Source organism: Trachemys scripta, chromosome 8, assembly GCF_013100865.1.
Source record: "Trachemys scripta elegans isolate TJP31775 chromosome 8, CAS_Tse_1.0, whole genome shotgun sequence".
In the NCBI taxonomy this organism is placed as follows: domain Eukaryota; kingdom Metazoa; phylum Chordata; order Testudines; family Emydidae; genus Trachemys; species Trachemys scripta.
The window spans coordinates 1,363,821-1,376,783 of NC_048305.1; the positions used below are offsets into that span (position 1 = coordinate 1,363,821).

Consider the following 12,963-nt stretch of genomic DNA (forward strand, 5'->3'; position numbering starts at 1 on the left):
CAGCCACATGTAGCTCTTTTAAAGTGTGACTTGCAGAGTGCACCCCCCCCCATTCTCCACCTATCAGACTGGGGTGGGGAACTAGGGGCTTCTGCCCAGAGGGGGGGGTCTAGGGGTTACAGCCCCATGGGAGGTGCCCACTGGGGCTCATGGCTTCAGCCCCTAACCCCACCCCCTGCCCCAGGGGAGAAGCTCTGAGCCCTGGCAGGTGTGCCTGGCTCTCGAACTTCTGAAGATTATAGTCTGTGGCTTGGAGGGTCAGCGTTTGGCCAGCCTGGGTCTACAGAGTGAAGCTGCAGTATCCAGGATGTAATGATCGCCCAGCTGGATAGGAGTAGCCTGCTAAAGGAAGGGCTCTGCGAGAGTGACAGCACCTCCATTAATCAGCTTGTTCTGTTAGCGCTTTCGTGGTCAGATGCCACAGTGCTGAGTGCGGGACAGGCACCAAAACACAGCTGCTGCTGAAAGATGGTCAGGCTGCCGCACCTCCCATTCTTGGGCTAATGCCATACCCTGCCCACACCGAGCTCTTGCCTGACTTGGAGAACAGCTAAAACTGAACGATGCAAGCTTCGAGTCCCTCCCCCTTTCTCAGGTGGGGTTATCTTCTGGGTACTGCTGCAGGGCTCAGAAGCTGAGCTCTGGCTAGATTGCTACTGGTAGCTTGAGGAAAGAACCTCATCAACCAGGAAAATAATTTAATTAAAAAAAAAAAAAACTGTACACAGGTTGCACCAGGAGAAGCAGATTTCAGAGGAGGGAATGAGACTCCTAGGTCCACACAACTGTCTGACCAGACCTGAATAGTGGGCAACTGATGTTTGACCAGGCTGCTGCATGGCACTGAAAGCCAGCTCCACCGCTCCCCCAGGAGCATCTTTCTCCTGTCAGGTGGAGGTGGCGGTGAGCAGCAGCGCTTGAAGCATGCACACCTTGTCCTTGAGCTGTGAGGGAAGGGGCTTCCCCAGCATCTGCAGCAGCCGGCTGCTGAAGTCCTTGATATGCAGCTCAATGTCCACGGGGGTGATGCTGTCGTTATCCTGGAGCTGGGGTTTGGCATTTGAAATGATTAAATCCATCCGCTCGCTGAGTGACCTTCTTAAGTGCCCTGCAAAAGGAAATGCTGGTAAGTCAACTTGTTAGTACCAGGGGCCTACGGGGCAGTGTCTGACCCCACAGCTGTTGAAGTCCGTACATGCCCCTTGGTGAAGAGCGATTGCACAGAACTAGTTGGAAAAGTGGCATACATCCCAGGGTTATGCTTGGAGCTTCCAGGTGAGGCTGATTTCAGTTGGAATGTCCCATCCCCCAACTCAGAGCAGCCCAGTTTTCTGCAAAGCAGGGGAGAGTTCCAGCACCACCTAGGCTTTAAACCTCCCCTCTTTCACTTTCAAAGGACTCTCCTGCTTGCCAGCTGCCTAACCTGCTTGGAAAAGTCTCTGATCTGGGAGGCTAGGGTCAAGGGAGTGGGAGGGGAGGTGCAGGTGGTGTCAGGTTTAATCGTTACTACAGGCACATGGGGGTGGGAGGGTGTATGCTGAGCCAACCAGTGTGGAGGGGATGCATGGTCAAGCAGTTTCCTAGCAGGGAAGAGGCCTTTGTAACTCTCCCAAAAATCAGATTTTAGATCCTAAGCTCAATGATAGTGCCCCCATTGTTTCCAGATTAACCTAGTGTCTCCCCTTCTTCACCTTCCCCACCTGAGCCAGTGGGCTTTCTCCCATCAGTCCAGGCTCTGGACAGCTGGCTTGCACACCTCCCAGAGGGTTGCCCAGGGAGGGCACTGCAGGTTGAGCCCTTTACAGAATAATTAGGAACGCCTTGTGCCACAAACCCTTTGGGAACTGGCTAATTCTTGGGAGTTGGACTTTGGTGGCTCAGGGTGGCTTGTTCCCTTGGAGATTAGCCCTGTGTGGTTTCTCCTGCACTCACAGCCTCTCCCACCAGCCAGAGTGGAGCCTGAGACGCAGCAGCTTTCTGGAACTGAAAAGTGAGATCGCAGCTGCTTTGGTGGGAAGGGGGCCATGGGGTGGTCTGGCCGACTGATACTAGTTCCGCTTGGTCAGATGATACACACTGAGGCTGGGCCATTGCCCGAGGCTGCTTACCCAGCACAACGTTGCGGTAACTTGTCAACAGTAAAATCAAGTGCTGAAGCATCTCATCCCATCTCTGCCACGTTCCTTCGTGGTCCTGTGCAAAGAGCAGATGTTGGATTACCAGGAGGGGTCTCAGAGAGCAGGGCAGGGCAGGAAGGGGCGGGCGCTACCTGATACTGTAGCAGCGGCGAATGGTGGCCCAGGAAATACAGGATCTTGCTCAGAGACAGGGGCAGGGAGGCTGGCATGTCACAGCTGTGGTGGAACAGGAGCTCCAGCACTTTGCAGCGCAGGAGCTGGCTCTCCATGCTGTTTAAAAAGGCCTCCCTGGAAGAAAGGAGGGAGTCAAAGGAACGCAGAGGGAAGCGCAGGCGACGGCAGCCTCTGAGCCCCAAGCCCAGCACAAGGCTAGGCGGGCTGAGGGGATACTGGCACGGAGACTCTAGGGAAGGCGGGTGCAGCAATGGAACTCCATTTTCAGGGCAAGCACAGCAGCCACGGAGTTACCAGCCACTTGTCCTGCCCCCGCTGTTCACTTCATTAGGATCAGCCCATGTTTACTGAAGATCAGGCCAGTCTGTGAAACCAGCTTCTCGGCTTCCCTTCAGCCAGTAAAGCAGGCTGGGCGGGAGAGTCTGCCCTTGCCAAGTGCAGCATGAGACTGGGTGAAGTACCAGCCTGAAGCCAGCAAGTACGTGCTGCGGCGACGAGTCCCACAGCAATGGCCGTAAGCATTGTCCCTGGACTGCGTTCCCCTCGCCCAGACCAGTGCTGGGACCACTGGCGCCCCCAGCCCTGTCAAAGATTGCAGAACCATGCTGGGGCTGCCCCAGCAAGGGAAGGGCTGCGCTGCTGGTCGCTCTCACTGCAGTCCATGCCACAACCAAGTGTTCGTTACCCCCTTTTTTTTTTTTTTAAATGTAGGGTTAGCACCAGAAGAGGGGAGGCTTTTAGCCAGAACTAAGTGCATGGGGCATTCTACCAGGGCCCCCATGCTACTTTGCTTGGTGCTGGAGCAGCAAAGTTGACAGGGAAGTGCCAATAGCTCTCCTGGCTAGACACTCCTCCCCCAAGAAAGCCAGCTGGAGACTGACTCATAGCTGCTGAGGGTGGCAGCACCTTAAGGCCCCCATGAGAACAAGGGGGAGAGGGCTGGTCGGATGTCTAGTGTAACATGTGCTGAAGTCCTCTCAACACTGCATGCTGGAAGTGAAGTTTGATCAGGCAAGTCCCTAACGTGCTTTCAGGGGTAGGTAGAGAGAGACTCAGAGACTTACCTACACTACAGCTGGAGCAGTGCTAGCACCAAGAGTGTTCCTTGGAGAACACCTGGGCTCTAGTCTGTGGAAGGCACGGAGTCTGGTCAGCCTGGTTCTCGGAGACCCAGCTGTATCCATAGGGGGTCAGGAAAGTAGGAGGTGATTGGCTGTCTGAAACCATAGTGTAGACAGGACCTTGGAGCCTAGGCTTTGCATCTCTTTTACACAGGGAAACTGAAATGGGTCGACCTACAGCTTTAGGTGCTGCACTGATCTCTGCCCACGTACGTGACGCTACACACCAGTGTGCTCGCTCTTGTTGGTGAAGTCAGGGTGAGAGTCTCCCCTCCCCCCAACAGAACCCTGGTAAGGTGGAGCCAACCAGTCAATCACGGTGGGGCTGCATGGCACCCTGGGTGTGATTATCAAAATCAGCTGTGTTCTGTTCTCCCCCCCTCCCCCTTTCTAAGTCCCCCCCCCGCTGGCCACTGCTTCACCTGCTAGGCGCTATTCTGCCACTCCGCACAGGGCAGCGGCTGCAGCAATTTGGCATGTGTTCCATTTAACTAAGCTGTTAGCTGCAGAGGGGTTTGGGGGAAAGCACCGGACTCAAAGCAGCCCCAGCAAGAAGGAACAAGATGGGTCGTTCTCCCACCTTTGGCTCCTCAGAGGAATGTTCACCAAGTACGGAAATATCACGTCGGCAATCTTATTGGCGCTGCAGTTGGGAGACCTGTCCACCTCTACGGCTATGGACAGCATCCTCTGGAGAAGCACCACCACCCTAGGCCAGAGAACAAGAGTTAGGCAACAGGTAGGGCTTCTTCCCACGTGTCTGCAGCATAACAGCATGTGCCTCTTCCCCCTCGGAGACTCCAGAGAACAAGAGGTGAGCTCTGCTTCAGCAGACAGTGTAAGCGTGGTAGCACTGGACAGTCAGTGGCCTATGGGGATTGAGTAGATGGGCTCAGCCCAGTTTCTAGGGGACACTGGTTATCTTGCACAAAAGCACCGCTCTGCCTAGCGGCCTTAGATGCAGAGGTAAGGGCTGAGGTTCCTCAAGGTCAAGCGTGAGGCACGTTGGCAGGGCAGCAGGGTGAAGCCTGCATAGCTGCTGCTCCTACCATCCCGTTTGCTCTAGCAAAGGGCTTCCTGCCCCAACGTATAATTGTCAGATGAGTTCCTGGGGCCATTCTGAGGCAGGGCAGGCTCCCTGCTGCACAAGTGACTCCCTTCCAGTCAGGTGATAGGATCTGTTACAGTGGGGCGGAAACATGGCCAGGTTGAACCTAAGCTGCTGGCAAGCAGGGCACCTATGCTGCAAGCACCACTTGGCTTTCCTTACTAGAGACATTTGCTAGCTCCTGTCTCTCTCCTAGTTTGAGAGGAGCCCAGCTCTGGAGCCTTTAGTGACAGAGTCAACGCCTCCTTGGCTTACTTTTGGGAAAGGAAAGCCGGTAGGACGGCCTCTGCTTGCCCAGTTTCACTGTCGGTCTGTGCTGAGTCTGGCCCAGGTGAGGAGATGCTACAGTCAGCCCTTGATGACTCTGATGGACATGGTGCTTTCTGCTGCTGCTTTCGGGGCTGGGAAAATCCAAGTCCAGTAACGGCAGCAACCAGCCACTCAATCACCTCCCTGGGATGGAAACATGAATGTTAGTTAGGATGAGGGCCTGGCTTTCTAGCCGCACATTCAGACTCCTAGGTCCACTTGGAACAGAAGGACTGACCAAGTGTGGGACAGGGGGAAGGACACATTTGAGATGCTCCCAGGGGGTGGGAACCACACAGCAATTTATAAACCTTGTGCCACCAGCAGCGCAGCATGAATTCCTCCTGTTCTCAGGGCTGTTTGTTTCCCAGTTCCTTGGGGGAAAAGCAGGCCGGTCTGAGTGCAAGGCATTTCCAGTCACCTCCCCCCTGGGCCAGGTACATGATCTCTGGCCCCCAAGCTCTCTGGGAAGTAAGGGGGCGTTTACAACGCAGCACGGAGGCCTGGGAGAACAGTTTCTTAGTGCCCCTGCCTTACAGCTGGGCCACGGGGAGGGCTCCTTACTTGACGTTGCTGAAGCACCGGTCACAGGAAAGCACCTCCTTGGCAATGGATTTCTGCAGAAAGCGCAGTCTCAGGTTCAGCTGGAAATCATCCTCCAGGGTCTGCACCACGTACTGCAGGAACAGAAAGCGCCCTGGGAGCGTCTCCTCCTGCGGGCCCAGAGCGATTCAGAGCTGGCGCCTGGGCGTGAGCATGTCAGGGCTGTCAATATGATGGGCTCAGCAGGTGAGGAGAACTCCAGGTGCCTCAAAGGTTAGGGGGCAGAGGCTGGGGGGAGACCAATAGGGGCAAGTACATATGCTCAAGCAAGAAGGCCAAGGTAGATAGTCCTCAAGCAGGATCTGCCTTGCCTGGCTGGCCCGAGGGAGACGTGGCTGAGCTGAGAAGGTTCCATCACCTCGCTGAGGAGCTCCAAACACAGCCCCTGGGAACTCTGTAGATCCATTACCCTATTCACCAGACAGGGAAACTGGCCCAGAGAGCACGGCGCCTTGCCTGAGCTCACTCAGTGAGTCACTGGCAGAGCTGTGACTAGAAGCTCAGAGACTGGGCTCAAACCACCTGCTCATGGGGCATCAAAATGGGGGCTGCAGTGTGAAATTCAGTGTGACCCCACCTTCTGCACAAGAAAAATACATGGCAACTGCCACTGCCCTCCCCCCACATATACGCCCACATGGGACACAGTGACTGTACCTGCTCTTCCATGACATACCGTAGCAGCTCCCAGTCCCATCCCACCATTGTGGTGGTAGCCGGATGAAGCCTGAAATGACACAGGTATTTGCAGTAGGTTACTGAATTGCTTGACTGTCTTCAGGGGGACAACTGGAGCCTGGGCGCAAGGCAAAGCAATGCCCTGCTGCCAGGTCACTTGCTGTAACCCTGTCACACCAGGTTTTTACACCACGCTGGTCACCCTCGTACTGCAGTGTCCTCCAGCTCTGAGTTCCCTTATTTTCTCCCTGTGCTCCCCTGTGGCTGTGTAGAACAGCCTGGCCAAGGAGCTGGCAGGCTCTGGGGGTCACTGACACTATGGATCACTTGGGCTACAGATTCTACAGGTTTAAGACCCCCAAGGACTTCTCAACTCTGGTTGTGGAGAAACCTGCAGTGTCCAGTCCAGAACAATGGCCTAGCTTGGAGTTCAGGGATGGGACCTTCCCAGCTGGACTCATTGCACTGACCTGCATGGCCTGGTCATCTCCACCTGGAAGCAAAGAGTTGTGACCCCCCGCACCTCTGCGTCAGACAAGCCAGCATTAGAATGGACCACATCTGATTTAAAAAGTTAAGACGCGAAGTAGTTAGAGCCACTTTCCCAAAGCCCATTTTACCTAGCACCTCCTGCTGGTCATGCTGTCCCCTCCCCCCAGCTGCATTTCTGGGTAGTTAGCATGTCAAACCAGCCAGTAGCCTCCAATCCCTCAAGGACACGTGCAGCAGGGCTACCAGCCACCGTGCAGGGGCATTAGCCTCTAAGAGGACATCTTAGCGACAGTGCTGAAAAGGAGACCTCTCCCTGCCATAGAGACCAGGTAAGCCAGCACCATACGGGGGAAGCATGCTCCCCAGCCAGTCGGTACACAGGCAAACGCAACACCTACATTTGAATTTTCATCAGCAGCATGTAGGCATCCTTCAGCATCTCCCCAGTCTCTGAGCTCAGCAGGATATTCCTGATCACATGGGACACAATCTCCTTTGGAGGGTAATGGTGGCAGGACACGAAGTCCATTAGGAACTGCAGGGTCCCCTTGGGGAAGTTCTCCTCCATGGTGGTAGATACCATGCTCAATTTTCTGCTGGGGATGGGCTGTGCCCTCAGCTGTGCATTCTGTCAAGACGATAAGATATTAGAACCGGGTTTGCAAGGCATGAGAAGGGACAAAGAACCCCCAGATGGAGAGCCCATTGGTAAAACTGGGAACCCCATACACCGCTTGCCATGAGTCAAGGCTGGGACTAATTTGCATTGCCCTTAAATTTACAAACAGCTGCACTGTTGTTGTGCTTTGTCCCTGCTGATGAGCAGAGCTGGTGGTGGTGGAGTTCACCAGCACTAAAATATGCCTTACCCTAAAGTTACAATTGATTTAGGACTCTGGGGGCTGCTCTAGAACCTTTGCTGTGAAAGGGATCTCTTATCCAGGAAACCTCCATAACCACGGTGGCTCTCGGCTGCAGGAGAAAGGGAAGGATCCGCAGCAAGGGGCCGTGCCAGTCACCGAGGTGGGGCGAGCTTTGGACAACTACCCAGACCAAGGAGCAGTGTTATGCCCTCTCTGTTCAGCGTGTGGCAGAGCAGCATCCAGACTCATGAATGGTGCAGCTGAGCCCCGTCACACCCTGCAGTGGGCCTTGGGGAGATCGCTGTGTCACCCAAAGGCAGCTGTGCTTTCACTGCACGCTCGCATGGCCAGGCTGTCCCCAGGGTCACAGTCACACAAATCCCCCAAGCTCCATGCAGTGAAAACGCTGAACATCCATTTCTGGGAGCTGAAAAAAATGCATCTAGGGCCCTTGGGTAGCACAGGCACCTCCTGGCTCTAGGTCTGCCAGGCCCTGAGGACCATGGAATGGCCTGGCCTGCATGAGCCCCCTCCCCTCCAAGCCTGCAGGAGCTGTGCTGCTCTGCCACACAGGCACAAGGGGCCGTCTTAACAGGCCTTTGCTGGCCTGTGGTAACATGCTGCTCCGTTCCTGGCTAGCCAGGCACTTCCCTAACTGGGCCTGAAGGGCTTTTCCCCCTAACGAATCCAATTAGGAAGGTGGATTTCACAGGCTGGTCCAGCAGGGGGTGACGGGGCCTGTCTGCCATAAGTTATTTGCAGTGCTACAGCGATGGGATTAGCGCTCGCTACAGCTGCACTGGCTCATTCTCTCACCACCGACCACTCTGCTGAGAGGTCCCTGTGTCTGCATGCAGGAGCAGAGGAGAGCAGGCTGGTCCCTCCCACCGGACGAAGACCATTGTGTGAACAAAGCCAGAGCAAGGGCTGACATAGAGCAGAGCTCCGTGGGGGAATCCAGAGATGGGCAAGAGGGAAGAAGGCAGCCAGAGGGAAGGACAGGAAAAAACCAAGGGGCAACTGAAAGGCAGAAGAGGAACCAGAGCAGAGCTCCCTCCAGGCTGCATTGCAGAGGTGGGGACCCAAACCCTTGAGTCATTAGTAGCCCCCCAAGAATGCTTGCAATGCCCTGGGTTCCGCCTTGCTGCTGGATGGGACGTCTGAGCAGCGTTCCTCAACCCTGGTATGCCTGGCTGAAGGGAAATGCCGAGGGCGCACACAGGGCATCACCCTCCATGTGGCACCTTCTCAGCACCCCTGTGCTTGAGCCCATGACTGGCCCTGGGCACGGAGGCGAGGCGATCTCACTAGGTTACCTGGCGGGATTCCTCATCCTGCACCACTCCCTGGAGGAAAAGGTGATGCACCGGAGTCCTCCTGAAGTACCGCAGTTTATGCAGCCAGGCCTTATTGACAGGCCGTGGTTTGGCTGGCTCGGGGGGCTCCTGCTTCACTGCAGTCAGCACTGAGTTACTGGTCTCCAGCAAAGGCTGCGCTGGAGCCCTGGGGGTGCTTGCTGGGGGGCAGCTGGAGAGACCTGGGGACTGACTCTGAGCAGGGGAGGTGGGGAGGTGTTCCGGGTCTTCCCTTTGCTGGCAGGTACTGCGAGATTCTGCGGCGGAGCAGTCCAAGGATGCGCTGCTGCTATTGCTGCTGGTTGGCGAGAAGGAGAACACGTCCGAGTCCAGCAGGAGGCTGGCCAAGGAGCCCAGGTCACTGTTAATAGTGGTGGTGCTGCTGCTGAGCTCGGGGTCACAGACAGAGTGCGTGCAGCTGGAGACGGGGGAGAAGTAGCCTTCCAAGTGGGTCCCCTTTGTCTCTTCGTGGGCTCCGTCCCACGGGGCCCCAAGGCCTTGGTCTGCCACCTCTTTCCTTTCACGCTTTATGTCCACGAGGGCGGGGAGGCTGGGAGGCGAAGCACACTGCATGAAGTCGGCTGGATGCTCCTCCTCCACTTCGGTCAAGTCAATCACAGTGAAGTCATCCTGCACTGCCGCTTCCGAACACACGTCCTCCCCGGTTAGATCAATGATCTCCTGGGGACAGACAGACAGCTGTTAGTGCTGCTGGCACTAGGAGTTCATGGGCTGGGCTCCCCCTTTCCCTGGGTGCGGGACCTTGGGGAGGTGGGGCACACCCATCAGCCCCACGGGATCGCATGAGGCATGGGGACAGGACTTACTCATGGTGCACAGAAAGCCAGCGGCAAAGGCAAGCAATGCCCATCCCCTGCTCGAATTGCAAACCCGCCACCCAATGTTTAGCAGCATAAAGCAACCGTCTGAATTGTGCTCAGAAAAGCCAAGCCTAGCGGGGGCCCTCCCTGCCCTAATCCCTGGGGCAAACCCTGCCCCTCCCTGGTGGGCAAACGGGCTGTCAGGCACCGTCCGAGCAGCGAACAAGCCCCTGCCCCAAACCCGAGCTGGGGGCCAGCTCTTTGCTGCTATCAGCCACTGCAGAGTTCAGCGTCTGGGCCCACTCCTGCAGTGGGAGAGCAGTGCCACAAGGGCTGTCCCAGGACCCCAGCTCTGCCAGGACACGGCCTGCAAATCCAGTCCTGAGTCCCTAGGCTGCAGGGTCTGATTTTTGTGCACTTAGAAAGTTGGCAACATTAGTCAGATGCAGCACCGGCTGGCAGACGGGCCTGGGGCCTGGCTGCAGGGACAGGAACGGGGCCCGGCGCCGGCCAGGGAGCAGCGCAGCTGGACGGGTTTTTGTACTGATGCTTTTTGGGTGACCCACGCAGGTTTGGGTTGATGGGGGTCGCTGAGCTGCTGGTTTCAGTGGGGAAAACACGAAGCCCCCCGAGCCCGCCACAGCGGGGCGGTCCCGGGTTTGCAGGGTAGGGAAGTGCTCCCTGTAGCAGCTACTGGGATGATATGTCCCTTCTCTTCCTGTGTGGGTCATTCTCTAACGCCTGGGTCTGCACCTTTCACTCGGCTTATGCCCAAGTCAATGGGTTAGTCTCTAAGGGGCCACGGCACTGCTCGTGGGTTTTGTGGCTGCAGACCAGCACGGCTGCCCCGCCCCGCCCCGCCCCCCCCATCCCGACTGGACTGAGAAACCGCTAAGGGCAGGGTGAAGGGCAGTGGCTTCGGCAGATGTTCCTGCGCATGCTCAGTTCCTGTGCGCATGCTCAGTAGCTCCTACAGAGCGCCGCTTCCTACGCTGGCCGGGAGCGGTCGGGCGGGGGCTCCCCGGGGGGGTCCGGAGCTGACCCCGCCCGCCCGGCCGGGTAACGGGCCCCCGGTGGCTCACCGCGCGTCGCTGGGGCAACCGCCGCCTCTTCCGGCGGGGCGGGGAGCGGCCGCCCTCCGAGCCCGAGTCGCTGAGGCGGATGACGCCCTCGGCCATAGCCCGCTCCCCGGCCGGCCTCGCGGGCCCCGCCCCCGGCGCGCCGATGGGCGGGGCCTGCGCTCGCTCCTCCCCCCGCCCTGCGCGCGCCCCCGGCGGCTGGGCCTCTCGGGCGCGCGCCTGCCCTGCCAGCGCGGGAGCGAGCTGCGGCCGGTGTCACGGGCGCGCGGCTCAGGGGTGTGTGAGGGGGACCCCCGGATTCCCGGGGGGTGGAGGGGAGACAGAGACACACACCACGCTTGGCTGTTTGCACAGCGCCTGGGGCATCAGCCCACAAGCCCCCGCCCTGCACGGGGTCGCAGCGGGGTGCGCGGGGGCACCGACGGGTCTGCCGGACACCCTGGCCTGCCTTTCTAGGACAGCAAGACCTCTTCCTCCTTTTCTCTGCTGACCGCCTCAGCACCTGGCTCCCTGGCTGTGCTCGAACAGGCATTTGTGTTTCAGTACATCTGCCAGCCCGGCGACGATAACCGAGTCCCTCCGACTGTACGTTGCCTACTTGGTCCCCATATCTACTCTGGCGACACCATCAGAGGACCCAACCACATCAGCCACACCATCAAGGGCTCATTCACCAGCACATCTACTAACGTGATATATGCCATCATGTGCCAGCAATGCCCCTCTGCCATGTACATTGGCCAAACCGGACAGTCCCTCCTCAAAAGGATAAATGGACACAAATCGGACATCAGGAATGGTAACATACAAAAGCCAGTAAGTGAACACTTCAATCTCCCTGGTCATTCTATTACAGATTTAAAAGTCACTATCATTGAACAAAAAAACTTCAGAAACAGACTTCAAAGAGAAACAGCAGAACTAAAATTTATTTGCAGATTTAACACCATTAATCTGGGCTTGAATAGGAACTGGGAGTGGCTGGCTAATTACACAAAAAGAACACGGCTGTTACTCTGAAACCTGTCATTATGCAAGGCTAATTACAGAAGCAGCTTTTCCTCTCCTGGAATGGACACCTCCTCATCTATTATTGGGAGTGGACTACATCCACCCTGATTGAATTGGCCCTGTCAATACTGGTTCTCCACTTGCGAAGTAACTCCCTGCTCTCCATGTGTCAGTATATAATGCCTGCATCTGTAACTTTCACTCTGTGCATCTGAAGAAGTGAGGTTTTTACCCATGAAAGCTTATGCCCAAATAAATCTGTTAGTCTTTAAGGTGCCACCAGACTCCTTGTTGTTTTTGTAGATACAGACTAACACGGCTACCCTGATACTTGGGACCGTACGGAAACACCTGCATCAGCCAGACCTGGGTGGCTGGTTTCCTAATGCTTCTCCTGATCCCCTTCTCATATGGCCCTGGGAATAAGCCCCTTGAGCGGCACAGCCTTCTGTGAAGGTTGCGCTCTCTCCCCGGGGTTTGGCCCTCTGGCCTCACCACCTCTTCTGCACGCCTGCCTCTCGCTGTGGGCTCCCTCAGGGAGTCCACTCACTCTCTGGACCCCTGAGACCTCCACAGCCAGAGGGAACAATGCAACCCCAATCTCTAGATTGCACTGACTCTCAGCCAGTGTAAAACAGAAGGGTTTATTGAATGTCTGATCCCAGCACAGGAAGTCCTTAGGGCCTCAAACCTGGAACGTCTCCACACAGTCCATCTGGCTCTGTCAGTCCCCGTGGGCTCAGGCTGCTCGCTCTCCCCAGTCCAGAAGCCCCCTCCTTCCAGCTGATCATCCTATATAGAATCATAGAACAGGAAGGGACCTCAAGAGGTCATCTAGTCCAGTCCCCTGCACTCCTGGCAGGACTAGTTATCTAGGCCAGGGACTGTCAGACTTTTGTAGTGGTGACCCCTTTCACACAGCAAGCTTCTGAGTGCCACCCCCCCCCCTTATACATTAAAAACACTTTTTAATATATTTAGCACCATTATAAATGCTGGAGGCAGAGTGGAGTTTGGGGTGGAGACTGACAGCGCGCGACCCCCCCCCCATGTAGTAATCTCACAACCCTGAGAGGTCCCAACCACCAGTTTGAGAACCCCTGACCTGGGCCATTCCTGACAGGTGTTTATCTAACCTGCTCTTAATCTCCAATGATGGAGATTCCACATCCTCTCTAGGCAATTTATTCCAGTGCCTAACCACCCTGACA

The 12,963-nt window shown here is 56.5% G+C and overlaps 1 protein-coding gene across 4 annotated transcripts in view; it reads right to left on the reverse strand.

Annotated features, from left to right (window-relative positions):
* Positions 1-683: 683 nt before the first annotated feature.
* SIMC1 (SUMO interacting motifs containing 1) overlaps positions 684-12,963 on the reverse strand; it is a 12,984-nt gene continuing 704 nt past the window's right edge. Inside the window, exons 1-10 of one of the 4 annotated variants that reach the window (XM_034778487.1) lie at positions 12,444-12,681; positions 8,803-9,522; positions 7,022-7,251; positions 6,111-6,180; positions 5,415-5,563; positions 4,797-4,994; positions 4,014-4,142; positions 2,270-2,426; positions 2,109-2,193; positions 684-1,108 (exon numbers count right to left, since the gene is read on the reverse strand). In XM_034778487.1, coding sequence (XP_034634378.1) covers positions 888-1,108; positions 2,109-2,193; positions 2,270-2,426; positions 4,014-4,142; positions 4,797-4,994; positions 5,415-5,563; positions 6,111-6,180; positions 7,022-7,251; positions 8,803-9,522; positions 12,444-12,467 — 1,983 coding nt within the window. In that variant the 5' untranslated portion in view covers positions 12,468-12,681 and the 3' untranslated portion in view covers positions 684-887. Of the gene's footprint in view, positions 1,109-2,108; positions 2,194-2,269; positions 2,427-3,001; positions 3,530-4,013; positions 4,143-4,796; positions 4,995-5,414; positions 5,564-6,110; positions 6,181-7,021; positions 7,252-8,802; positions 9,523-10,744; positions 10,873-12,443; positions 12,682-12,963 lie in introns of those variants that run through there. The other 3 variants (XM_034778485.1, XM_034778486.1, XM_034778488.1) reach the window with 3 other exon arrangements.